The sequence below is a fragment of the Apodemus sylvaticus genome, chromosome 4 (assembly GCF_947179515.1).
Source record: "Apodemus sylvaticus chromosome 4, mApoSyl1.1, whole genome shotgun sequence".
NCBI lineage: Eukaryota > Metazoa > Chordata > Mammalia > Rodentia > Muridae > Apodemus > Apodemus sylvaticus.
The window spans coordinates 54,395,147-54,422,142 of NC_067475.1; the positions used below are offsets into that span (position 1 = coordinate 54,395,147).

A 26,996-nucleotide genomic window follows, 5' to 3' on the forward strand; every position below is an offset into this window, starting at 1 on the left:
GGCTCAGTAGTTAAAGAGCATTTGCTGGTCTTTCAGAGGACCCAGGTTCAGTTCCCAGCACCCATGTGGAGGCACATGACCATTTATAACTGCAGTTCCTGGAGATCTACTGCCCTCTTCTGGCCACTTCAGGCACTGCTTCTATGTAGTTCACATAGATACATGCAAGGAGCCCTTTCTTAAAAGTCCTTTAAATTGGCTAGCTTCTTTATTTTTCAATTGTATGAGTTTTCGGCCTTAAAAATTATCAGTTCACAGCCGGGCGGTGGTAGTACATGCCTGTAATCCCAGCATTTTGGGAAGCAGAGGCGGGAGGGATTTCTGAGTTCGAGGCCAGCCTGGTCTACAAAGTGAGCTCCAGGACAGCCAGGGCTATACAGAGAAACCCTGTCTCGAAAAAAACAAATCCAAAAAACAAAAAAAAAACCCATATATCAGTTTATAAATATGTAAAACATATTTCTTACCTTGGCAATGACTTCATAATAATAATAATAATAATAATAATAATAATAATAAAAAATTAATAACAATAAACTCACCAGCCTGCATGCGAGTTCTAACAAGGTTCAGTGGGAAACTGGCTAACTGGCCAAACGTGTGCGACACTGTGCTACAACCCAGCACAATTACTATCCCAGGATTCACAGAGTTTCCTGCATGGTGTTCTAGCCAGTAATTCTTCAGAAGCTGGTAGAGAAGAAAGGACCTTTGATCTTGCATCTCTAAGTAGAATGAAGCTTAGCTCCTGAGTCCACAGTCTGTCTGTGTGTTCTTATGTCCCCTTTGCCTGGCTTTGCTTTTCGCCTTCCTGTCATTGTTTTGGTTTTAAAGACCAGAGCAAAAACTCTGGATATTCTCACAGGAATTAACTCAATACCATTTTTAGGCCAGCATCAAATCCGTCCTGAGACAGGTAACATTGTCGTGCCCATGAAATGCCACAACTTTAACTGATGACATCACACCATCAGAACACCTCAGGATATGGCTCAGGGGGGGTTATTCTTTAAAAGATGTACAAGCCGGTGAGTCTGACACATACCCAGGACTGAAAACTACTATTTTATAAGAAGCTATGTCTATAATCATCATGGCCAAGAAGTGAGTTTAAAAAAAAATCAAACAAACATTACTAGATTACCAGATGTCTAAGAAAAAGGTAAATAAAAATACTGTTTGATACTTGATCAGAAGCTATTATATGCAAAGCCAATTTCAGAATAAAAATATTGTGTCTCCTTTTCAAATATAATGCATAATGTCGGACTTTTGAGAATGAACTCACCTCAAAGATGGTGAGATCTAAGCCTGCATATGGTATGATGCTCAGCAGGTTGGGAACATAACCTTTGCTGAAGGCCTGAATACCCTCTCTCTTCAGAAGTTTCCTGCCACAATCAATAATCCCAGAATACTCTCCAGTTTTACCTAAAATCAGCCTGGTCTTTATCACCTAGGTGTGAAAGAATGTAATAAAAACATATTGATTAGATTTACCTAACTCATGAACCAATCTAGGTCTGCTCTATCTACCATGTTTACAATTCTCTTTAGAAATCATTTAATTCCTGGTGGCTTGCTTACACCCGTAGTCTTAGCACCTAGAAGACCAGGAAGGGGATTCCTACAAGCCCGATGGCAAACTTCCAGGCCAACATGGACTACAGAGTAAGACACTGTCTCCAAAAAAAAAAAAAAAACCACAAACAACAACAATAAAAACACCCAAAACAGTCTAAAATTAAATGTCTACTTATTAAACTCCATTTATTCAACTGGTTATTTCCCCACTAAAACGCCTTTCTCCATAATCCTTGTGTTCAAAGCCTAAGATGTGGTGATACACTCTATTCATATCTTTCATGGAGTTCTTAACTAGAAATAAGAAAATGTTCCCCTTTGAATTTCCACAGCACTATTTATTGAGCTATCCTCTAGAACATGTTTTTAAATCTTGGATCATTAATATTGTAGTAGATTTTTTATTTTCCCTTCTAGACTATGGAATATATGGTGATCAAAATCTCCATCTGAGTCTCCCTTGGATCCCACATGGTACCTAGCAAAGCACCTTAAACCTTGCATGCATACAATCCATATTTGCCTAACAAATTACTAAATACATAACTGTATTTTCTTGGTCTATCTACAATACCATTTGTCTAAAACAACAATAAAGTCTCTTGAGATTGGCACTTTACACAAGGTTAAAATCTTTGTGAAGTTGTTATAGCGATCTGGAAGTCATTTCTGATGGTTAGTTGCGTTAACGGCATGATTTTAGTGAAAAGGTTATAATACATACCTCCATGGGATAAACACAGGTTTGGGAAGTTGCACCAGCCATGCAACCAGCTATAAATCTTTGAAGAACCCCTAAATGAGCATCATCAAAACTAAGAAGTTTCTTATACTGTATAAATAAAAATATTGAAAGGTATAGTATTACTGAAATATATGCCTTTCAAGTTTTATAACATTAACTAATAGTATAAAATCATATTAAAATTTATATCAGGTTCCTAATATTAGCACAATTTAGTATAATACTAAATTTTAGTTTCTATGTAATACATGATTTAAAGATTTCTATTCAGCTTTTTTCTTTTCTTTTTTTCTGTGAAATAATTCAATAACAATGTTAAATTAAGTCAATCCTTGAATTGTTACACCATCAGAGAAGCATGCAAATAATATAAACAAAAGTTGGGTTTTTTTTGTCTCTTTTCAGCATCCTGCTTTATACATGGAAGACCATGTGTTTGGTAGCTAGATAGTTAGAAACATGGCATGACAGACTCTTTAGGTCCTAGGAACATAGCAAAGAAGAAGACAGCAAAACTGATGAGGACGTCACTGGGAATTAACCTACAGGCAACCGTTGTCAACTGTATAAAAGAGTTAGGGTGTAAAAAGAATTAAATATAAAAGAAATGAAGAGATGGCTCAATGATTAAGAGCATTTGCTATTCTTGCAGAGGACCTAGGTTCAGATCCCAGCACCCATTTGGAGGCTTGCAACCAATCTCAATTCCAGTTCCAGGGGATCTAGTACACTCTCTTTGACCTCTGCAGCAATAGGCACGCACACACAGAATACACATACATGCATGCAGGCAAAGCATGCACACATATGTAAAAGCACTACGATGCATATTGTTTATGACCTGGGATTTAAAAAGTGACAGAAGGTTTTTTTGGCAGAGAAAGTTTTAAAGCAGGAAAGCATTCAGGCTGCAGCATGTGTGGGCCACTGTTATCAGATACACCCCAATAACTGGGCAGGGAGCAGATATACCATAAGAACTGGGCAGGGGGCAGATATACCCTAAGAACTTGGCAGGGGCAGATATACCCTAAGAACTGGGGCAGGGGGCAGATATGCCCTAAGAACTGGGCAGGGGCAGATATGCCCTAAGAACTGGGAAGGGGCAGATATACCATAAGAACTGGGCAGGGGGTATATATATACCATAAGAACTGGGCCAGGGAGCATATATACCCTAAGAACTAGGGCAGGGGCAGATATACCCTAAGAACTGGGCAGGGGGCAGATATACCCTAAGAACTGGGGCAGGGGGGCAGATATACCCTAAGAACTGGGGCAGGGGGCAGATATACCCTAAGAACTGGGCAGGGGGGCAGATATACCCTAAGAACTGGGGCAGGGGGCAGATATACCCTAAGAACTGGGCAGGGGCAGATATATCATAAGAACTGGGCAGGGGGCGGATATACCCTAAGAACTGGGGCAGGGGGCAGATATACCCTAAGAACTGGGCAGGGGCAGATATATCAAAATAACTGGGCAGGGGGCAGATATACCCTAAGAACTAGGGCAGGGGCAGAAATACCCTAAGAACTGGGCAGGGGGCAGATATACCCTAAAAACTGGGCAGGGGCAGATATATCATAAGAACTGGGCAGGGGGCAGATATACCCTAAGAACTGGGGCAGGGGTGGGGTCTGAGCAGAGTGGAAAGATTTAGAACATCTACATACTGTCTAGAAAAGGGGGCACTGGCAAAGTTGCTTGAAGATCAGCACCATTAAAGAGGAACCCTGCAGTTAAACACCGTGGTGTGGGCCCCCGCTGCCAAGGTACTGACCTCAAAACAGCAAGTCTTTTAAAAAATGGAGGGGGAGGTCTTTTTTCAAAAACTAAAATTAGAAATGGAAAGGGGTTGTTACAGTTAGTATTAGAGAAGTAAAAATGATTATAAGAGCCTAGTATGAAGAACTATATGCCAATAGCCTACATAACCTTTTCCCCCAAAAGTAAAGTCACCACCAGACTTAAGAAGAAATTGAAAGTCTAAACAGACCAGTAACAAAGTAAGACAGGATCACCAATCAAAAATCTCCAAAGGAAAAGAAATCAATGGTCAGATTGCTTTAGTTTATTTAACGGATGTCACTCTAAACTTTTAAAAATGAAAAGAACACTCCTCCAAGGAGGCCAACATCCCTGATTCCAAGCCAAACACACAATAGGACAAAACAGTATCCTCAATAGAACACTAGCAAACCAAACTCAATAGCACACTTAAAAGATCCTATACTTGAACTGAGGATCTTATTCAAAGATCAAAGTTCAGCATACTCACATCAATGTGGTACAACTCTTGGATAAGAGGAAAAAGACGTTATCATCTAAATAGACAGAAAAGGCCAACGTTCATTCATGGTTAAAACCCTGGGGAATTTTTTTCCAAATAGATATTGAAGGAACTTATCTCCATAAGATCAGACAGGAAAAGCCCGCCTAACACTGTGGCTTGAGTCCCTCCCTCTTCCACACTGATGGAATCTAACTGCCGTGTGTTCTAGTTTCATTTCTGCTGCTGTGTCCAAGAAACTGAGTGGAGAAAGTTTGTTTGAGCTCACTATTCCAGGGTACAGTCCCTCAGCAGGAAAGTCAAAATAGCAGGAGTCTGAAGCAGCAGCCAGTAACATCCACAGGCAAGATCAGAAAGAGGGGGGAAAACCGCATTCATGGTTAGTGTGCAGCTAGCTTTTCTACTCTTAAATAGTATGGCCCCAAACCAAGGAATGTTGCCGCCCATTTTCAACCTGAGTCGTTCCACATTGATTGAGGTAATGAAGAAAATCCTCCACAGAAATGCCCATAGACAAGACAATCTATGCAATGTCTCTGAGACTTTCTTCACAATTGAATGATTCTGTCAAGTTGCCCTTTAAAATTAACCATCACATTTTTTTATCATAAATAACCACACAGTAGCAGTATTAACAAGTAGGGCCTTTATGAGGTGATTAGGCAACAGGGGCCCCTCTCTTATCAACGGCTTGATAACCAAACTATCACAGGAGTGGATCGAAGCTTACTGCTAGAGTGGAGCGGGATGAAGTTGAGCAGCCCTTCTTGCCTTTTACACGCATTCTTTTGACCGCCCATCTTCCACCATACGATTGTGTGGCTGGAAGACTCTCAAAGCATTTGTTGTCTTGAACTTCATAGCCTCTAGAACCGTGAGACACACATCTTTTTTCTTTATAAATTACTGAGTGTCTCACAGCTGTTGTAGAAGCTTAAGATGGATGTGAATAGACTTAGAGAAACCTTACAGTCAAAGGGGAAAGTGGAGGTGTTCCCCAAGGCCCAGAACAAGAAGAAACTCTCCCTCATTTCTGCTCAAGGTAGTATTAAGAGTTCTTTTGTTTTGTTTTGTTTTGTTTTGTTTTTTGTTTTTTTCTAGACAGGGTTTCTCTGTGTAGCCCTGGCTGTCCTGGAACTCACTCTGTAGACCAGGCTGGCCTTGAACCCAGAAATCTGCCTGCCTCTGCCTCCCAAGTGCTGGGATTACAGGCGTGCACCACCACACCCAGTAGTATTAAGAGTTCTAATCAGGCTCAGAGGTGGAAGCGCACACTTTTAATCCCAGCTCTCGGGAGCAGGTGGATCACCATGAGTTTGAGGCCAGCCTGGTGGTCTACAAAGTGAGTTTCAGGACAGCCAGGGCTACACAGAGAAACCCTGTAATTCAGTGCACATTTCTCAACTTTTTCTTCACTAATTCTTGGTTCATTAATAAATAGGCAGAAATCTCTGAAAAACATTCAAATGGTTCTAGGAAAAGAGCAATTATTAAGTGTTTTGTGGACACCTCGTATGCTGTGACAATGAAGAGAGCTAGTCACAGGCCTGTCATGATACTGCGCTGTAACCTACACCTTATCATAAGAAAGCACAAGAAACCAAAGGAAAACAAAGCAGTAATGTTTGCACCAACAACTACTGCTTATACATACATGTGCCCCCTTTTCAAAAGTCTAAACTTCTAAAAATTAAGTTTAAAACGTTATTAAGTCAATAGCACCTTACCTGTTCGTAGGCCCCGATCTTGATTACTGTCTCTGGTGCAATTTTTAAAACATTTATACCATTTCCTCGCCAGAGAGAGAAAAAGCCTCCCTCCTTCACCATCTGTTTGAACATATGGACCAGCCCCATCTTAGTCAGTTTTGAACTTCTAACCTAGAGATAACCAGCAAATGCATCAATTTATTTTGCTGGTAATATAAAATAATTTCATTGCTGGTGAAACAATTATACCATATACCTCATAGCTTTCAACAGCTGTTTCATTTTCCTTCAGTCACATAAAACCAATGTTAGTATTTCTCTTGTCCCCAGTAATGTTCCCTCTATCCCGTAATAGAAATAAAGTAGAATCTCAGAGATAAACACTCCGTGTGCTTTACCTTGCATCCTGCTCGGCATAGGTAGTGAAGTCACCCACACTCAACTCCGTTTTGCCGTCCAGGCTCATGAGTAACTCTGTGCACTGTAGCTATACGGTATAGTCTGCCTACCCAGGAATCAGTCAGGAGCTATCTCAGTTCTCAAATCTACTACTACAGGATTACCATAGTACGTGTGTTCCGGTACCATTTCACTTCACCAAGGCCCCAGAGCTCAGCAGGACTGATATCTGCAAGGTGCATATGCCAGAGGTAACAAAGTGCTTCCTTAAGAGAAAGCGTGAAATCCACGTAACTCGCATTAGAGTCTATGATCATGACCATACTACCTTAGTAATCTCTTATTATGCTTAATTATAAATTAAACTTTATCATCAGTATGGATATGTATAAGTATGAATATACGTATCTATGTATTGGATAAAATACAGTAGTCTAGGTAAATAATGGGATTTTCCTAAAACATCAAAGGAAAATAAAGACAAGTTATAAAAGACAGAAATAATTCAATTATCAGAAACTCTTCGCACAAGAAAATGATACCCAAAGATTACTAAAGAGCATATCAAAATATGCTCTGGAAACAGAATTAGATGCAAATACATCAAACTTTCTTTGTTTTTTAATTGAATATATTCTTCATTTACATTTCAAATGTTATACCCCTTCCTGGTTTTCCCCTCTCCCCAAAAACCCCCAGCCCGTTCTCCCATCCCTGCCTCCCAGAATATGCCCAGCCCACTCCCACAACCCCCCCTGAATTTCCCCATGCTGGGGCCTCTATTGAGCCTTCACATGACCAAGGACCACTCCTCCCAATGATGCCCAACAAGGCATTCCTCTGCCACACTTTTGGCTGGAACCATGCTTACCCCTTGGTTGATGGCTTAGTTCCTGGGAGCCCCGGGGCATCTGGTTGGCCAACATCATCGTTCTTCCCATAGGACTGTAAACCCCCCAAGCTCCTCCAGTCCACCCTCCAACTCCTCCATTGGGAACCCCTTGTTCATTCCAATGGTTAGCTGCTAATATGCTCTTCTCTATGTGTAAGGCACTGGCAGGGCCCCTCTGGAGACAACCATAACAGGCTCCTTTCAGTACTCACTTCTTGTCATCCATAGTAGTTTCAGGGTTTGTTGACTGTTTATAGGATGAATCCCCAGGTAGGGCAGTCTCTGGGTGGCCTTTACTTTAGTCTCTGCTCCACACTTTGTACCTTTATCGCTCCTTTGAGTATTTTGTTCCCTTTATCAGAGGAACCAAAGCACTCCCACTTTGGTCTTCCTTCATCTTGAGCTTCCTGTGGTCTCTGAATTGTAACTTCTTTATTTTGAGCTTTTGGGCTAACATCCACTTATCAGTGAGTACATACCATGTGTGCTCTTTTGTTACCTCACTCAGGATGACACTTCTAGTTCCATCCATTTGCCCAAGAATTTCATGAATTCGTTGTTTTTAATAGCTGAATAGTACTCCATTGTGTATGTATACAACAATTTCTGTATCCATTCTTCTGTTTAAGGACATCTGGGTTCTTTCCAGCTTCTAGCTATTATAAATAGGGCTGCTATGAACATAGCGGAACATGTGTCCTTATTACATGTTGGAGTATCTTCTGGGTATATGCCCAGGAATGGTATAGTTAGGTCCTCAAGTAGTACTCTGTCCAATTTTCTGAGGAACTGACAAACTGATTTCCAGAGTGGTTTTACCAGCTTGTAATCCCACTAGCAATGGAGAAGTGTTCCTCTTTCTCCACATCCTGTCCAGCATCTGCTGTTCCCTGAGCTTTTCATATTAGCCACTCTTATTGATGTGAGATGAAATCTCAGGCTGTTTTGATTTGCATTTCCCTGATAACTAAGGATGCTGATCATTTCTTTAGGTGTTTCAGAGCCATTCAAGTTTCCTCAGTTGAAAATTCCCTATTTACCTCTGTACCCCATTTTTAATAGGGTTATCTGACACTCTGGAGTCTAACTTCTTGAGTTCTTTGTATACATTGGATATTAGCCCTCTATTGGATGTAAGATTGGTAAAGATCTTTTCCCAATCTGTTGGTTGCCATTTTGTCCTATTGACAGTGTCCTTTGCCTTACAGAAGCTTTGCAGTTTTATGAGGTCCCATTTGTCCATTCTTGTTCTTAGAGCATAAGCCATTGGTGTTCTACTCAGGAAAGTTTCCCCTGTACCCATGTGTTCAAGGTTCTTCCCCACTTTCTTCTCTATAAGCTTCAGCGTATCTGGTTTTATGTGTAGGTCCTAGATCCACTTGGACTTGAGCTTTGTATAAGAAGATAAGAATGGATCTATCTGCATTTTTCTGCATGCTGACCTCCAGTTGATCCAGCACCATTTACTAAAAATGCTGTCCTTTTTCACTGGATGGTTCTAGCTCCTTTGTCAAATATCAAGTGACCCTAGGTGTGTGGGTTATTTTCTGGGTCTTCAATTCTATTCCACTGATCTTCCTGCCTGTCTCCATACCAATACCATAGTTTTTTGTTTTTGTTTTTTTTAATCACTATTGCTCTGTAGTAGATCTTGAGGTCAGGGATGGTGATTCCCCCAGGAGATCTTTTGTTTTGGAGAATAGCTTTTGCTATCCTGGGTTTTCTGTTATTCCAAATGAATTTGCAGATTTCTCTTTCTAGCTCTATGAAAAATTGATTTGGAATTCTGATGAGGATTACACTGAATCTGTAAATTGCTTTTGGCAATATGGCCATTTTTACTATATTAATCCTTCCAATGCCTGAGCATGGGAAAGCTTTCCATCTTCTGGGATCTTCTACAATTTCTTTCTTCAGAGGCTTGAAGTTCTTGTCATACAGATCTTTCACTTGCTTGGTTAGAGTCACACCAAGGTATCTCATATTATTTGTGACTATTGTGAAGGGTGTCATTTCCCTAATTTCTTTCTCAGCTTGTTTATCCTTTGAGTATAGGAAGGTTACTGATTTGCTTGAGTTAATTTTATATCCATCCACTTTGCTGAAGTTGTTTATCAACTTTAGGAGTTCTCTGGTGGAATTTTTGGGGATGCTTAAGTATATGATCATATCATCTGCAAATAGTGATACTTTGACTTCTTACTTTCCAATTTGTATCCCTTTGACCTCCTTTTGTTGTCTAATTGCTCTGGCTAGGACAGTACTATATTGAATAGATAGAGTGAACAGCCTTGTTTGGTCCCCAATTTTAGTGGGATTGCTTCAAGTTTCTCTAGTTTGATGTTGGCTACCTGTTTACAGTATATTGCTTTCACTATTTTTAGATATGGGCCTTGAATTCCTGATCTCTCCAAGACTTTTAGCATGAAAGGATGCTGAATTTTGTCAAGAGCTTTTTTAGCATCTAATGAAATGACCAGGTGGGTTTTTTCTTTGAGTTTGTTTATGTAGTGGATTGCATTGATGGATTTCTGTATATTGAACCATTCCTGCATCCCTGGGATAAAACCTACTTGATCATGGTGAATTATTGTTTTGATGCATTCTTGGATTCAGTTGGCCAGAATTTTGTTGCATATTTTTGCACCAATGTTCATAAGGAAAATTGGTCTGAAGTTCTCTTTCCTTGTTTGGTCTTTGTTTGGTTTAGGTATAGGCGTTATTGTGGCTTCATAGAATGAATTGGGTAGTATTCCTTGAGTTTCTATTTTGTGGAATAGTTTGAAGAGTAAGAGTGTTAGCTCTTCTTTGAAGATCTGATAGAATTTCCCACTAAATCCATCTGGTCCTGGGCTTTTTTCGGTTGGAAGACTATTAACAACTGCTTCTATTTCCTCAGGACTTAGGCGGCTATTTAGATGGTTTATCTGATCCTGTTTTAATGTTGGCACCTGGTATGTATCTAAAAAATTGTCCACTTCGTCCAGATTTTCCAATTTTGTTGAGTATATGCTCTTTTAGTAGGATCCAATGATTTTTTGAATTTCCATAGTTTCTGTTGTTATGTCTCCCTTTTCATTTCTGATTTTATTAATTTAGGTAGTGCCTCTGAGCCCTCTGGTTAGTCTAGCTAAGGGTTTATCTATCTTGTTGATTTTCTCAAAGAACCAGCTCCTGGTTTTGTGGATTCTTTGTATAGTTCTTTTTGTTTATATTTGGTTGATTTCGGCCCTGAGTTTGATTATTTCCTGTTGTCTACTCCTCTTGGGTGTATTTGCTTCTTTTTTCTCTAGAGCTTTCAGGTATGTTGTCAAGCTGTTAGTGTAAGCTCTCTCCATTTTCTTTTTGGAGGCACTCAGAGCTATGAGCTTTTCTCTTACCACTGCTTTCATTGAGTCCCGTAAGTTTTGGTATGTTGTGTCTTCATTTTCATTAAATTCTAAAAAGTCTTTAATTTCTTTATTTCTTCCTTGACCAAGCTATCACTGAGTAGAGCATTATTCAATGTCCATGTGTATGTGTGTTTTCTGTTGTATTTGTTTGAACTTAAGACCAGCCTTAGACTGTGGTGATCTGATAGGGTACATGGAATTATTTCAACACTCCTGTATCTGTTGAGGCCTGTTTTGTGACCAATTATATGGTCAGTTTTGGAGAAGGTACCATGAGGTGCTGAGAAGAAAGTATATTCTTTTGCTTGAGGATTGAATGTTCTATAAATATGTTAGATCCATTTGGTCCATAACTTTAGTTAGTTTCATTGTGTCTCTGCTTAGTTTATGTTTCCATGATTTTTCCATTGTTGAGAGTGAGGTGTTGAAGTCCCACTATGATTGTGTGGGATGCAATGTGTGTTTTGAGCTTTAGTAAAGTTTCTTTTATGAATCTGGGTGCCCTTGCATTTGAAGCTGTTCAGAATTGAGAGTTCATCTTGGTAGATTTTTTTCCTTTGACAAGTATGAAATGTCCCTCCTCCTCTTTTTTGACAACTTTTGGTTGAAAGCTTATTTTATCCAATATAAGTATGGCCACTCCAGCTTGTTTCTTGGGACCAATTGCTTAGAAATTTATTTTCCAACCTTTGACTCTGAGGTAGTGAGTGTCTTTGTCACTGAGGTGGGGTTCTTTTATGCAGCAAAATATTGGTTCCTGCTTACGTATCCAGTCTGTTAGTCTATGTCTTTTTATTGGGGAATTGAGACTATTGATGTTAAGAGATATTAAAGAAAAGTGATTGTTGCTTCCTGTTATTTTCATTGTTAAAAGTGGGATTCTGTTTGCAGGGCTATCTTCTTTTGGGTTTGTTAAAAGAAGATTACTTTATTGCTTTTTCTAGGGTGTAGTTTCCTGCCTTGTGTTGGTATTTTCCACCCATTATCCTTTGAAGGGCTGGATTTGTGGAAAGATATTGTGTAAATTTGGTTTTGTCATGGAAAGTCTTGTTTTGTCTATCTATGGTAATTGAGAGTTTTGCTGAGTATAGTACCCTAGGCTGACATTTATGTTCTCTTAGGGTCTGTATGACATCTGCCCAGGATCTGTAGCCTTCATAGTTTCCGGTAAGAAGTCTGGTATAAATCTGATAGGTCTGCCTTTATATGTTACTTGTCCTTTTTCCCTTACTGCTTTTAATATTCCTTGTTTAGTGCATTTAGTGTTTTGATTATTATGTGTCAGGAGGAGTTTCTGTTCTGGTCCAGTCTGTTTGGAGTTCTATAAGCTTCTTGTATGTTCATAGTCATCTCTCTTTTTAGGTTAGGGACTTTTTTTCTATAATTTAGTTGAATATATTTACTGGCCCTTTAAGTTGTAAATCTTCACTCTCTTCTATACCTATAATCCTTAGGTTTGGTCTCATTATATCCTGGATTTCCTGGATGTTACAGGCTTTTTGCATTTTGCATTTTCTTTGACTGTTGAGTCAATGTTTTCTATGGTATCTTCAGCACCTGAGGTTCTTTCTTCCATCTCTTGTATTCTATTGGTGATGCTTGCATCTGTGACTCCTGAATTCTTTCCAAGGTTTTCTATCTCCAGAGATGTCTCACTTTGTAATTTCTTTATCGTTTCTACTTCCATTTTTAGACCCTGGATAGTTTTGCTCAATTCCTTCATTTGTTTGTTTGTGTTTTCCTGAAATTCTTTAAGAAATGTTTTTGTTTCCTCTTTAAGGGCTTCTACCTATTGACCCATGTTCTCCTGTGTTTCTTTAAGGGATTTTTGTGTTTCCTCTTTAAGGGCTTCTACCTGTTGACCCATGTTCTCCTGTATTTCTTTAAGGGAGTTATTTATGTCCTTTTTGAAGTCCTCTATCAGCATCATGAGATGTGATTTTAAATCCAGTTCTTGCTTTTCAGGTCTGTTGGGGTATCTAGGATTTGCTGTTGTGGGAGAACTGGGTTCTGATGGTGTCATGTTGCCTTGGTTTCTGTTGGTAATAATCTTGTGTTTGCCTTTTGCCATCTAGTTTTCTCTGGTGTAGCTGGTCTTGCTGTCTCTGATTTTGGTTTATCTGTCCTGCAAGCCTGTGTATCTGTACTCCTGAGATTCCCATTCTCTCTGTGCACACATGTAGGCTCTCTTGGGAGACCAGCTCTCCTGTGCTCCCAGGCTTCTCCACACTCCAAATGACCTGAGTGCGGCTGGTTCTCAAATGCCCTGAGTGTGGCTGGTTCTCTAGGAAGTACCAGGAAATGGTGTCTTCATTGTAGCAGACCAGGCAAGGTTCTGTCACAGCAGAAAGGGCTGGCGGTGGCAGAAGTGGGGGAAGGATTGGAAAGGGGAGTACTATTCAGAAGGGTGGGTCTTTTGGTGGTTGCTGGGGAGTGAGTGCTGCTGGACCCCTGGTAGCAGCTCTGGGCCTCCAGAGGTAGGAGTTGGGGTTCTTATCAATTGCCCTGAGTGGCTGGTTCTCTAGGAAGTATCAAGAAATGGATTCTTCACTATGGCAGACCTGGCAAGGTTCTGCCACAGCAGAAAAAGGCTGACAGCGGCAGAAGCTACATCAAACTTTCAAAGTGAATATGTTGAGGTTTCAAGGTATGATGACTTGAATTGCAACTCCCAAAATGCATTTGTTGAATTCCTAACTCATACAAGTCCAGAGCCCTTGGGGTGTGGTCTTATTTAAATAGGGTTTTGTAGATGAAATAAAGTTAAACTGATATGACCTTTATTCTTATAAAAGGGAAATTGGACACAGAGACCTAGCACACCATAAAGGGAGGCAACGAGACGTGCTAGGAAGACGGCCAGATCCAAGTCAAGGAGAGACTGCAGAGTCCACGCCCTAAGCTCAGAGGAGCCAGCCCTGCTGGCCACTGGATTGCTCTTCCAGGCTCCAGAAATACAATTGCTTTCTGTTTTTATGCCAGATTGTGGTACCTTGTTACTGAATCCCTAACAAACATATATACAGGAAATACAGCTCAGTAAATGTCTGCCTCTATGCTTTTCTGTGTTTTGTGTTTCTATGTCTTTTTTTAATATAAAAAGTGTGTGTGTATGTGTGTGTGAGAGAGGGGGAGGCTGGAGGGAGGGAGAAGAGAATGAGGAGGAGGGAGGGAAGAAGGGGGAGGGAGGGAGGGAGGGAGACTGGCCTAATGCCTGGTATATAACTGAGGATGCTCTTAGACCTTGATCTCCTGCCTCCCCTTCCCCAGTGCTGGTGTTACGGAACTGTGTTCCCACACCTGGCTCTAATTCATTCCCATTTACTATGGCGCCTTATTCTCAACTTTGTTCTAAAGTTTCCTTTTCTTTTTCACAGTCTTTTCCTATTCTATCTGCTTTATTCCTTTCCATTTTTCAATCTTTTCATTACCCTACATTTGTTCCATAATTTTATAAGATTTCTTTGCTAATTTTGTACATATGTAACGTGTTGATCAGATCTGCCCCAGTTTCCTCCCCTCCATCTCCCATCACTTCTCTGCCTCCATTTCATGTGCTTTTTACGTCTACTTGATGCTACAGGCATGAGGTGGGTGCAGGACCATCTCCAGCCGCACGGGGAGACTCTCAGCTCACATCCCTCCCCAGCAGCCATCGAGTACCAATAGCTCCTCAGAGGCAGGATTTCATGAGGGAGCCGCCCCTGTCCCTGCTGTACTTTTAACTGGCCTGATTGTCCATGGGACTTGTTCGTGCAGTCACAGCTGCTGTGGATGCCTGTGTGCAACAGCCTTTCACATCCAACAAATGTTGCCACATGCTTTTGCACTCTCCCTAATGCAGCGATGCATGTATAGCCCATTAGAGAACTAATTATCCCTGCTCTGTAGCAAAACCAGGAAATGCGATAACATTTGAAATGCAAATAAAGAAAATATCTAATAAAAAAAGGAAAAAACCCAAAAAACCTCTGAAGTGACAGTTACTATTTTCAGTTTCATACCATCACTGCAGGCTGATTCTATGTGCCTGAAATGCTCTGGGAAATAAGAACTATGATCTTTCACCTTTGCATTTCTAGCACCTGGCATGTGATTAGCACACAACAGCATCTCGGGTTTCTTACTTTGTCTTCTTGGCTCTATTCCCATCTCTGTCACCATTCAAAAATATTTCCATCTGTGTACTACTGCACATGTGTCCACCTGTGTACTACTGCACATGTGTCCATCTGTGTACTACTGCACATGTCTCCATCTGTGTACTACTGCACATGTATCCACCTGTGTACTGCTGCACATGTGTCCATCTGTGTACTGCTGTACATGTGTCCATCTGTGTACTGCTGCACATGTCCATACATTTTTCCTTTACATGTAATTTTCATATTATCTTACAGGCCTGGTTACTGGGGAAACTGAGTTTTCTAATGTGCTTCAGAACATGTTCAACTTGCCTTTACTAACAATGGTCCAAATTTAGCTTCCTTGTTGCATAGAATGTGGGTTACACATGGAGTCAAACACATAGAAGGAAATGGGTTAGTTGTCCCATTAGCATATGCTAATCTATATTCTCTATATTAGGATTATTAAACTAAAGCCTTTATTTCCACTGAGTAAATTAACTACGATATATCCTTATATATCTACAGGAAACATAAATGAGATGCATTCATTCTCCCTTGGTATCCCCACAGTACTAGTGTGTTTTTTTGTCTAGCTATATAATGGTATCTTAATATTTCTCATCTAACTATTTATTTTCCCTGATGTATTATAATTCCTCTAATGGTAAAAAGTGTGTCTAACCCACTGTAGCACCTAATGCCCATTAAAGCACCTAATGCATAACATACCTACTGAATATGTATGGAGTGAATAAATGAAGCTCCCTTAATCCAGAATAATAGCCTTTTAACACATGGTATTTTCTTAAAATGGCATATAAATTGAATAGTTAAGCAGAGTTAAAGGTTTTGAAAGGACAAATAATAATTACAGATAACTTACAAAGTTCTCAATTAGTAACATTACAATTTTACACAATAATCCTATAGTATAATAACTATTCTTAATTTAGCACCAAAGGCTACCAATATCACCAAAACAACAAAGGACAAGAAAACAACCATATATTATTTAGTTACAAATTTTAATTCACACCATTTTTCTTGACTTTTATATTCTTATAGAAAAAGTATCTAACAAGTATTGATTTGTAATTACAAATTTTAATTCATTGAAGTCTCAATGATAAGATCCTAAGAAATCTGCCAGGCACTTAAAATCAACGTTCTACTTATCAAGGACTCTTCTTGTTACCTCCACTCTTCAGGAGTGGATAACGCATGCATGCACGCACGCACACACGCACACACGCACGCACGAACGCACACTACCTGCATGGTGACTTTCATGCGGTCCAAAGGGGCCGCGCACGTCCGTGTGATCGCACTGGCTATTCCTGCGGCTACTAACCGCTTCCACCACTCTCCGGACTTCTTCTCTTGTTCTGTAAATTCATCTGGAATACTAATACTCTCTCCTATATCAATTATCTGATAAACACAAAAAATAATCAGACAGTGAAGTGTAAACAGTTGAGAAACAAGAGCATAATTTTCTACAAAGATCAAGAAAAACTTTTCACATGGACCAAAAACTTCAACATTTCTTTTTCAGATCACCTCCTATACTAAAGATTGACAATTTACTTAGTACACAGTTCTTATACTTGAATGATTTTGACTAATACATTCACATGAAGATGTAAACTAAAATATTCATTAATTTCAGTATTAATTTAAAATAATTCTCAAACCATTTGTACAAAAATCTCTTCCATAAAATACAAACCTGAGAGCAGGGAACACACTACTTCACATGAAGTCTGCCACACAGTAGGTGAGGAATAAATACTCAATAAATTCCCACGCATTATCCGAAATTCTTAGATGTAGCCTAAGTCAGGAGGCAAGGACAGCATCTTATGTGCTCCAACTTACTGCTCAGAATGATCTTTTGTTGACCAACTTTCTCTTTAAAAATAGGTATTACAATGAGTTTTATGTAGTAATTTTACCTTTAGCAATCGCATTTTGTCTTCTGAAGACTATTTTTGAAGTGTTAAAGCCTAACAGTGAAGAGTGCCAAGCTAGACTTGAAGACTTGGGTTCTACTTATTGCTGTGGATGTGGTAGGCAAGTTGCCACTCTTAGCTTCCCCGGGTTTATTCCCTCATTCCATTAAAGCCCTTTCAGGAACCTTCTCAAATTATTTTCCCTCTGCCCTAAGGAATTCTTCGTGACTCAATCACTTCCTCACTAATACAGTCTTAATCAGTTTATTTCTGTTTATTGCTTGGCCACTCTTTTACAAAGTAAGTCCAATGAGGCCAAATACCTAGTCTCCTTGTGTACTGTTGGAGACCTAGATCTTAGCTTCTTAAGATAAGCTCAGTAAATATTGCTGAAGGGATGTGTCAGTGTGCTGGGCCCTGGGATTTGTATTCATGACAGGTCACACAAAAGTTGGTTTCTACCTCTAGCATTTAGAGACCTATGTTACTATCTCTATAACAAGAGGCATAGAAAAAGATACAATCAACTGCTATACAGAGTAGTAACTACAACAACAAAGGCATCCTAAGAAAATCCTACAGAGGCACTGGATGCATAAATAAATTGGTCTTAATGGATTAAAAAAGGGAGACAACATTGGGCAGGCCAAGAAGGAAGAACGGATCTGGGGGGAGTTGGGTGGAGATAAGTATGATCAAAGCACATTGCACAAAATCTCAAAGAACTAATTAAAATGTAATATTTTAGAAATAAAAATTGTAAGTTTAAAAATACTTTTAAAAGAAAGTGAGTTTCTTTTCATTCTTTCTTTCTTTTTTTTGTTTGTTTTGTTTTGTTTTGTTTTGTTTTGTTTTGTTTTGTTTTGTTTTTCGAGACAGGGTTTCTCTATATAGCCCTGGCTGTCCTGGAACTCACTCTGTAGACCAGGCTAGCCTCGAACTAAGAAATCCACCTGCCTCTGCCTCCCACGTGCTGGGATTAAAGGCATGCACCACCACTGCTCAGCTAGAAAGTGAGTTTCAATGTTTAGGGAGAAATAAATGCTTTATTCTTCTAAAGTTATGGTAACTTAGAAGCCTCAAAGCCCTAGTTTGAATCCAGATATCATGAGGCCACCAGTTATGATATTACCTTTCTATATAAGCAGGGATGTTTTAGGCAATGAAAATGATATGCCTGAAGATATCACTTACTGTAAGAACCACAAGATCATATGTAGGCAAGGACAGACAAGTTTAAAAAATAAAATAAAAAGGCATAAGCCAGTGGAATGACACTGCAGATAAAGAACAATGGCCGCCAAACCTGACAACCTGAGTTTGCTTTCCAGAAATTATGCAGTGCAAAGAGAAAACTAGCTCTGGCCTGTGTCCTGCCACGTGCACACCATGGTGTAACACAATACTCACACTTGCTTAATTTCTTTATAAAGAATTTATAGTGTTTGTTAGAAATCAGAAAGATTCTAGAGTAACCAAACCAAGAGTTTGAAATGGTTACTGTTTTGCTAGGTTGGTTATAAAGAACAAAGGGTAATATCAAGTTTTGAATTTATATTGCATCATTCTATGTGCAAAATCAAGTTGATCAGCCTAGAGAAGACCCAATGTCACAGATCAGCTAATTAGAAAGAAAATGAAAGTAGGAGGTGACTGAAAGAGAGAGATGCAAAAGAGTCAAAATATAAACCAAGGTTGACAAATGCAAGTGCTTTTGAAGGTCAGGCAAGAAGACTCATGCACCAACAGGAGAAAGACCACAGAAAATGGACACATCTGCCTCTTCATTTTAGCCAGTTATATATAGTTGTTCTTTTGTGGGAATGTCTATTGAGGCTATATGTTCCTTTAATGTTCCCAGAGAAAGCAGAAAGCTCTGATTTACCTATGAAATTCCTGTAGTTTTAAGCAACATATAAGCCAAACAGAACAGTTGCCCTCTGATAGATGCCTGGGAACTTGCAGCAGGGTAAACTATACTCACTCACACCTGTGCCCAGCTTGATGTTGAGATAAGGCTTTATCTTGGGCTTTTAAGTTGATACTGGAACAAGTTTTAAAAAGAGGCTGTGGGAAGAATCGAATTTATTTTGCATGGAACAATGTGAAAGTTTTAACAAGTAGCAGAATATAATGGGATGGATATTAGTGCCCACACACACAATTTTATACACTTTAATACCAATGACAGGGTGGTGATTATATGGAGTGGGGTCCACTAAGACACAGGTAGATTATAAAGGTAAGGGTCTCAAGAATAAAATGGGTGTCCTAAGAAGATACCTGAGAGCGATCCGGCTCCTTTTTTCAACCTGTGAGAAAACAAGCACACACACACACACACACACACACACACACACATACACACACACACACACACACACACACACACATACACACACACACACACACACACACACACACAAAGACAAGACAAGAAAAAGGAAAAGGAAGAAAGAAAGAAAAAAAGAAAGAAAGAAAGAAAGATAGAAAGAAAGAAAGAAAGAAAGAAAGAAAGAAAGAAAGAAAGAAAGAAAGAAAGAAAGAAAGAAAGAAACAAAGATGATAGATAGATAGATAGATAGATAGATAGATAGATAGATAGATAGATAGATAGATAGATAGATAGATAGATAGTGATATCCCTCTGTAACAAGGAAGATGCTGCTTAAAATGCAGGAGTTGAAAACTTAGTCAGCTTAGTACAAGGAGATAAGAATGGATTAATTCGCATTCTTCTGCATGCTGACCTCCAGTTGAGCCAGCACCATTTGTTGAAAAGACTATCTTTTTTCCACTGGATGTTTTCTGCTCCTTTGTTGAAGATCAAGTGACCATAGGTATATGGATTCATTTCTGGGTCTTCAAGTCTATTCCATTGGGCCACTTGCCTGTCACTGTGCCGATACCATGCAGTTTTTAACACTATTGCTCTGTAGTATTGCTTGAGGTCTAGGATACTGATTCCCCCAGAAGTTCTTTTACTGTTGAGAATAGTTTCAGCTATCCTGGGTTTTTTGTTATTCCAGATGAATTTGAGAATTGCTTTTTCTAACTCTGTGAAGAACTGAGTTGGGATTTTGATGGGGATTGCGTTGAATCTGTATATTGCTTTTGGCAAGATGGCCATTTTAACTATATTAATCCTGCCAATCCACATAGCAGCCTTATTTATAATAGCTAGAATCTGGAAATAACCCAGATGTCCCTCAATGGAGGAATGGATACAGAAAATGTGGTATATTTACACAATGGAATACTACTCAGCAATTAAAAACAATGAATTCATGAAATTTTTAGGTAAATGGGTGGAACTAGAAAATATCATCCTAAGTAAGGTAACCCAATCACAAAGAATACACATGGAATGCAATCTCTGATAAGTGGATATTAATTAGCCCAGAAGCTCTGAATACCCAAGGCACAATTAGCATAACAAATAACTCCCATGAAGAAGTAAGGAGAGGGTCCTGATCCTGGAAAGGCTTAATCTAGCATTGTAGGGGAGTTCCAGGACAGAGAAAAAGGAGGGAGGTGACTGGAGAATGGGTGGAGAGAAGAAGGCTTATGGGACATATGGGGAGGGGGAACTGGGAAAGGAGAAATCATTTGGAATGTAAACAAATAATATAGAAAATAAAAAAAAAGAAAAGAAAACTTAGTCGGGTGCCACACCGACCCCAGTAGAATCTATGTGAAAAAATGAGGCATTACACTTAAAAAGAAAGAGGTCTCCTGGAACTGGTTGTGGAACTCTCGGCCAAAGCAAACATAGTGAGCCCTAGTTCTCAAGCAATTTTTCTGTTTTGCTTTCTTACTTTTCTTTTCTTAGTTACAGATTCCTGGTAGCCTAGGCCAAGATCTTAAGCAAGAATAATGGGCAAGAAACCATCCCTTGAGATTGGATCACTAACATAACCTTATCTCCGGGGAAACCAGGGCTTTAATTTTAAATCATTAATAAAATTATTATGATAGATATAAACTTTCCCAACAATAAAATTTCATATGGCTATACTCGTGTCATCAGAGGTGGGTTTGGTATATGGTAAAGAAAGCCTTCATTAGAAAGAATTAAAATAATTTAAATTTATATGTTGAAAATTTATTTTAAAAAATCAGTTATTAGATGTTAAACAATAATTGACCACATGGGGCCGGAGAATTATCTCAGTGGTTAAGAGCACTGGCCATAAAGATTTATTAACCTGCTCTTGGAAATATGCCACTAGCCTTGGACTACCGCCCTGCTGAATACATCTTTTTAGAATTGTTATATTTGAATTACTTCTATTCATAATGATGCTACCTGTTCTGTTTGTGATTCACTGAATACATAGTTTCAGAGTTGTAATGCTATGATTTTTGTATTTTACTGTGCCAAATGATTTTTGTCGGTATTAGTGATTATTTCACTGGATACTGTTTCTAAGAGTTGTTATGTTTGGTTTTTTAATGTATAAAATCCCCTGCTTGAGAACTGCAAATTACACTCAGATTCAAACTGCCTCTGTGTTTGTTTCTATTTGTCACTGCCGAATCCTTACCCACCTGGACTTCGAGAACCATCATCCCAGGGACCCCCCCCCCATACCGGACTGGGGTGGGATGGCAGTCAGGGTCTTATTGCTATGAAGAGACACCATGACCTAGGCAAGTCTTATAAAGGCAAACATTTATTTGGGGATTGGCTTACAGAAGTTCCAGAGGTGCAGTCTATTATCAATCATGGTAGAAAGCACGGCATAGTGCAGGCAGAATTGGTGTTGGAGAAGTCAAAATCTCTACATCTTGATCTGAAGGCAACCAGTAGACTGTCTTCTGCAGGCAGCCAGGAGGAGGCTCTGGACCACGCTAGCCAGACTTCAGTATATATATATATATATATGAGATGCCAAAGCCCTGCCTGCAAAGTGATGCACTTCCTCTAACAAGGTTACCCCTCCTCCGATATGGCCACACCTTCTAACAGTGCCACCCCTCCTCTGGTATGGCCACACCTCCTAATAGTGCCATCTCCCATGGGCCAAGCATGTTCAAACTACCACCCAAAAAAACCAAAACATAACAAAACAAAAAACAAACAAACAAACAAAAGACAGTTGACTTTTGATTCATTTAGCACCAAAAAGTAAGGATTCCTTTTCAATTAAAAACAGTGTGAAAATACAACAACCAAATAGGCAAACAACATACTAGGAAAATAATTGCAAATCTTAAGTTCAAGAAAATATACCTATGCCTTCCGGAAGCTTGACTCCTGGGTGCTCTAACATGCCCAGGATCACAGGATCATAGTGAGGAGGCCACAAAATCTGCCCCAACACCAGGAAGTAACTGGGACCAGCAGGATCCAGGGACACAGGAACCCCACCCAGCCAGTGGCCAGTGGCACAGGTTCCTTCCGGTCTGAGCTGGTACCCTGAGAAGACCTTGGGCGGTAGCTCCACACCAAGTCCCACAACACCCAGAGGAAGCTCTACTTGCAGGCTCTCAAACATGCCCAAGATCAGAGGATAAAAAGATCTCAGGAGCTTGGTCACACCAGCATCTCAGGATCCCAGAGGCAGTTTGACTCCCAGGAGTTCTGACACACTCAGGATCTCAGGATCACAGGATTACAGAATCACAGGATCACAGAGACAGCTGGACTCTGAGGAGTTCTGACACAACCAGGATCACAGGAAGGACAGGCTCCAGTCAGATACAGCAAGGGCAGGTAGCACTAGAGATAACCAGATGGTGGGAGGCAAGCATAAGAACATAAGCAACAGAAACCAAGGTTATTTAGCATCATCAGAACCCAGTTCTCCCACTATAGCAAGTCCTTGATACACAATCACACTGGAAAAAATAGGATTAAGATTTAAAATCACTTCTCATGATGATGATAGAGGACATTAAGAAGGACATAATTCTCTTAAAGAAATACAGGAGAACACAGGTAAGGAGGTAGAAGCCCTTAAAGAGGAAACACAAAAAAAATCTGTTACAGAATTACAGAAAAACACAAACAAATAGGTGAAGGAATTGAACAACACCATCCAGGATCTAAAAATGAAAGTAGAAACAACAAAGAAATCACAAAGTGAAACAACCCTGGAGATGGAAAACCTAGGAAAGAGATCAGGAGTCATAGATTCAAGCATCACCAACAGAATATAAGAGAAGAGAGAATCTCAGGTGCAAAGGATACCATAAAAAACACTGACACAACAGTCAAAGAAAATGCAAAAAGCAAAATGTTCCTAACACAAAACATCCAGGAAATCCAGGACACAATGAGAAGACAAAACCTAAGGATAATAGGTATGGAAGAGAATGAAGATTTACAACTTAAAGGGCCAGTAAGTATCTTCAACAAAATTATAGAAGAAAACAAACTTAAAGAAAGAGATAGCCATGAACATACAAGAAGCATACAGAACTCCAAATAGACTAGACTAGAAAAGAAATTCCTCCCATCACATAGTAATCAAAACACCAAATGCACAAAACATAGGAAGGATATTTAAAACAGTAACGGGAAAAGGTCAAGTAACATGTAAAGGCAGACCTATCAGAATTGCACCAGACCTATCACCAGAGACTATAAAAGCCAGAAGATCTGGGGCAGTTGTCAAACAGACCCTAAGAGAACACAAATGCCAGCCCAGGCTACTATACCCATCAAAATTCTCAATCACCATAGATATAGAAACCAAAATATTCTGTGAAAAATTAAATTTACACAATATCTTTCCACAAATCCTACAAAAGATAATAGATGGAAAACACCACCAACACAAGGAGGGAAACTACACTCTAGAAAAAGCAAGAAGGCAATCTTTCAACAAACCCAAAAGAAGATAACTACACAAACACAATTCCACCTCTAACAATGAAAATAATAGGAACCAACAATCACTTTTCCTTAATATCTCTTAACATCAATGGATTCAATTCCCCAATAAAAGGACATAGACTAACAGACTGAAATCCATAAACAGGACCCAACATTTTGCTACATACAGGAAATGCACAACAGTGAAAAAGATAGACACTACCTCAGAGTAAATGCTGGAAAAAATTTCAAGCAAATGGTACCAAGAAACAAGCTGAAGTACTCATTCTAATATAGAATAAAATCAACTTTCAACCAAAAGTTATCAAAAAGGATAAGGAAGAATACCTCACGCTCATCAAAGGAAAAATCTACTAAGATGAACTCTCAATTCTTGACATCTATACTCCAAATACAAAGGCACCCACATTCAGAAATCAAACTTTACTAAAGCTCAAAGCACACATTGCACCTCACACAATAATAGTCAGAGACTTCAACACCCCACCATCAGCAATGGAGAGATCATGGAAAAAGAAACTAAACAGAGACATAGTAAAACTAACAGAAGTTATGAACCAAATAGATTCAACAGATATGTATAGGATATTTCTTCCTAAAACAAAAGAATATACCTTCTTCTCAGCACCGCATGGTATGTTCTCCAAAATGTTCACAAAACAGGCCTTAACAGATCCAAGAAGATTGAAATCATCCTATGCATCATATCAGATTACCACGGACTAAGGCCAGTCTTCAATACCAACAAAAACAACAAAACAGCCCACATACAAATGGAATCTGAACAATGCTCTGCTCAATGATAACTTGGTCAAGGAAGAAATAAAGAAATTAAAGACTCTTTAGAATTTAATGAAAATAAAGGCACAACATACTCAACCTCATGGGACAATGAAAGCAGTTCTAAGAGGAAAGCTCCTAACTCTAAGTGCCTCCAAAAAGAAACTGGAGAGAGTTTACACTAGCAGATTAACAGCACACCTGAAAGCTCTAGAACAAAAAGAAGCAAATACACCCAAGAGGAATAGATGGCAGGAAATAATCCAACTCAGGGCTAAAATCAACCAAGTAGAAACAAAAAGAACTATGCACAGAGTAAACAAAAATGGGAGCTGGTCCTTGGAGAAAATGAACAAGATAGATAAGCCCTTACTAAGACTAACCAGAGGGCACAGAGACAGTATCCAACTTAATAAAATCAGAAATGAAAGGGGAGACATAACAACAGAAACCAAGGAAATTCACAAAATAATCAGATCCTACTACAAAAGCCTATACTCAACAAAACTGGAAAATCTGGATGAAATGAAAATTTTTCTAGACAGATGCCAGGTGCCAAAGTTAAATCAGGAACAGATAAACCATCTAAACAGTCCCATAACCACTAAAGAGATAGAAGCAGTCATCAATAGTCTGCCAAACAGATGGTTTTAGTGCAGTATTCTATCAGACCTTCAAAGAAGACCTAATACCAATACTCTTCAAACTTTTCCACAAAATTGAAACAGAAGGAACACTATCCAATTTGTTCTATGTAGCCACAATTACACTTATACCTAAAGCACACAAAGACCCAACTAAGAAAGAGAACTTCAGTCCAATTTCACTTATGAATATAGATGCAAAAAATACTCACAAGCCAAACCCAAGAACACATCAAAAATGATCATTTACCATGATCAAGTATGCATATGCAGGGATGGTTCAATATACAGAAATCCATCAATGTAATGCACTACATGAACAAACTCAAAGAGAAAAAACCCGCATAATCATTTCATTAGATGCTTAAAAAACCATTTAACAAAATTCAGCACCACTTCATGGTAAAAGTCTTGGAAAATCAGAAATTCAATACCCATACCTAAACATAGTAAAAATCAGTATACAGCAAACCAGTAGCCAATATCAAAATAAATGAAGAGAAACTGAAGCAATCCCACTAAAATCAGGTACTAGACAAGGCTGCCCCACTCTCTCCCTATCTATTCAATATAGTACTTGACATCTAGCTAGAGCAATTAGAAAACAACAACAACAACAACCAAAAAGGAGGTCAACAGGATACAAATTGGAAAAGAAGAATAATATGATGGTATATTTAAGTGACCCCAAAAATTCCATCAGAGAATTTAAACCTGATAAATAACTTCAGCAAAGTGGCTAGATATAAAATTAACTCAAACCAATCAGTAGCCTTCCTCTACTCAAAGGATAAACAGACTGAGAAAGAAATTATGGAAATGACACCCTTCACAATAACCACAAACAATATAAAGTATTTTGCTGTGACTCTAACCAAGCAAGTGAAAGGCCTGTATGACAAGAACTTCAAATCTCTGAAAAAAGAAATCAACCAAGATCTCAGAAGTTGGAAAGATCTCCCATGCTCATGGATTGGCAGGTTTAATATAGTAAAAATGGCCATCTTGCTGAACGTAATCTGCATATTTAAGGCAATTCTCATCAAAATTCTAATTCAATTCTTCATAGAGTTAGAAAGAGCAATTTGCAAATTCATCTGGAAGAACAAAAATCTCAGGATAGCGAAAACTATTCTCAATAAAAGAACTTCACCATCCCTGACCTCAAGCAGTACTACAGAGCAATCGTGACAAAAAACTACATGGTATAAGACAGGCAAAAAGATCAATGGAATAGAATTGAAGACCCGGAAATGTACCCACACACCTATGGTCACTTGATCTTTGACAAAGGACCAAAAACCATCCAGTTGGAAAATGGTGCTGTTTCAACTGGAGGTCTTCATGTAGAAGAATGCACTTCAACCCATTCTTATCTCCTTGTACAAAGCTCAAGTCCAAGTGGGTCAAGGACCTCTATCTAAAACCAGATACACTGGAACTAATAGAGCAAAAAATGGGGAAGAGCCTGAAACACCTGGGCACAGAGGAAAATTTCCTGAACAGAACACTAATGGCTTATGCTCTAAGATCAACAATAGACAAATGGGACCTTATAAAATTGCAAAGCTTCTGTAAGGCAAAGGACACTGTCAAAGGACACAAAACAACAACCAACAGATTGGGAAAAGA

The 26,996-nt window shown here is 39.1% G+C and overlaps 1 protein-coding gene across 1 annotated transcript in view; it reads right to left on the reverse strand.

The window, feature by feature from the left end:
- LOC127682120 (calcium-binding mitochondrial carrier protein SCaMC-1-like) overlaps positions 1-26,996 on the reverse strand; it is a 51,801-nt gene that overhangs the window by 2,964 nt on the left and 21,841 nt on the right. Inside the window, exons 5-9 of the mRNA XM_052178520.1 lie at positions 16,417-16,575; positions 6,350-6,502; positions 2,309-2,416; positions 1,289-1,456; positions 543-690 (exon numbers count right to left, since the gene is read on the reverse strand). Of these exons, the coding sequence (XP_052034480.1) occupies positions 543-690; positions 1,289-1,456; positions 2,309-2,416; positions 6,350-6,502; positions 16,417-16,575 (736 nt within the window). The remainder of the gene's footprint in view (positions 1-542; positions 691-1,288; positions 1,457-2,308; positions 2,417-6,349; positions 6,503-16,416; positions 16,576-26,996) is intronic.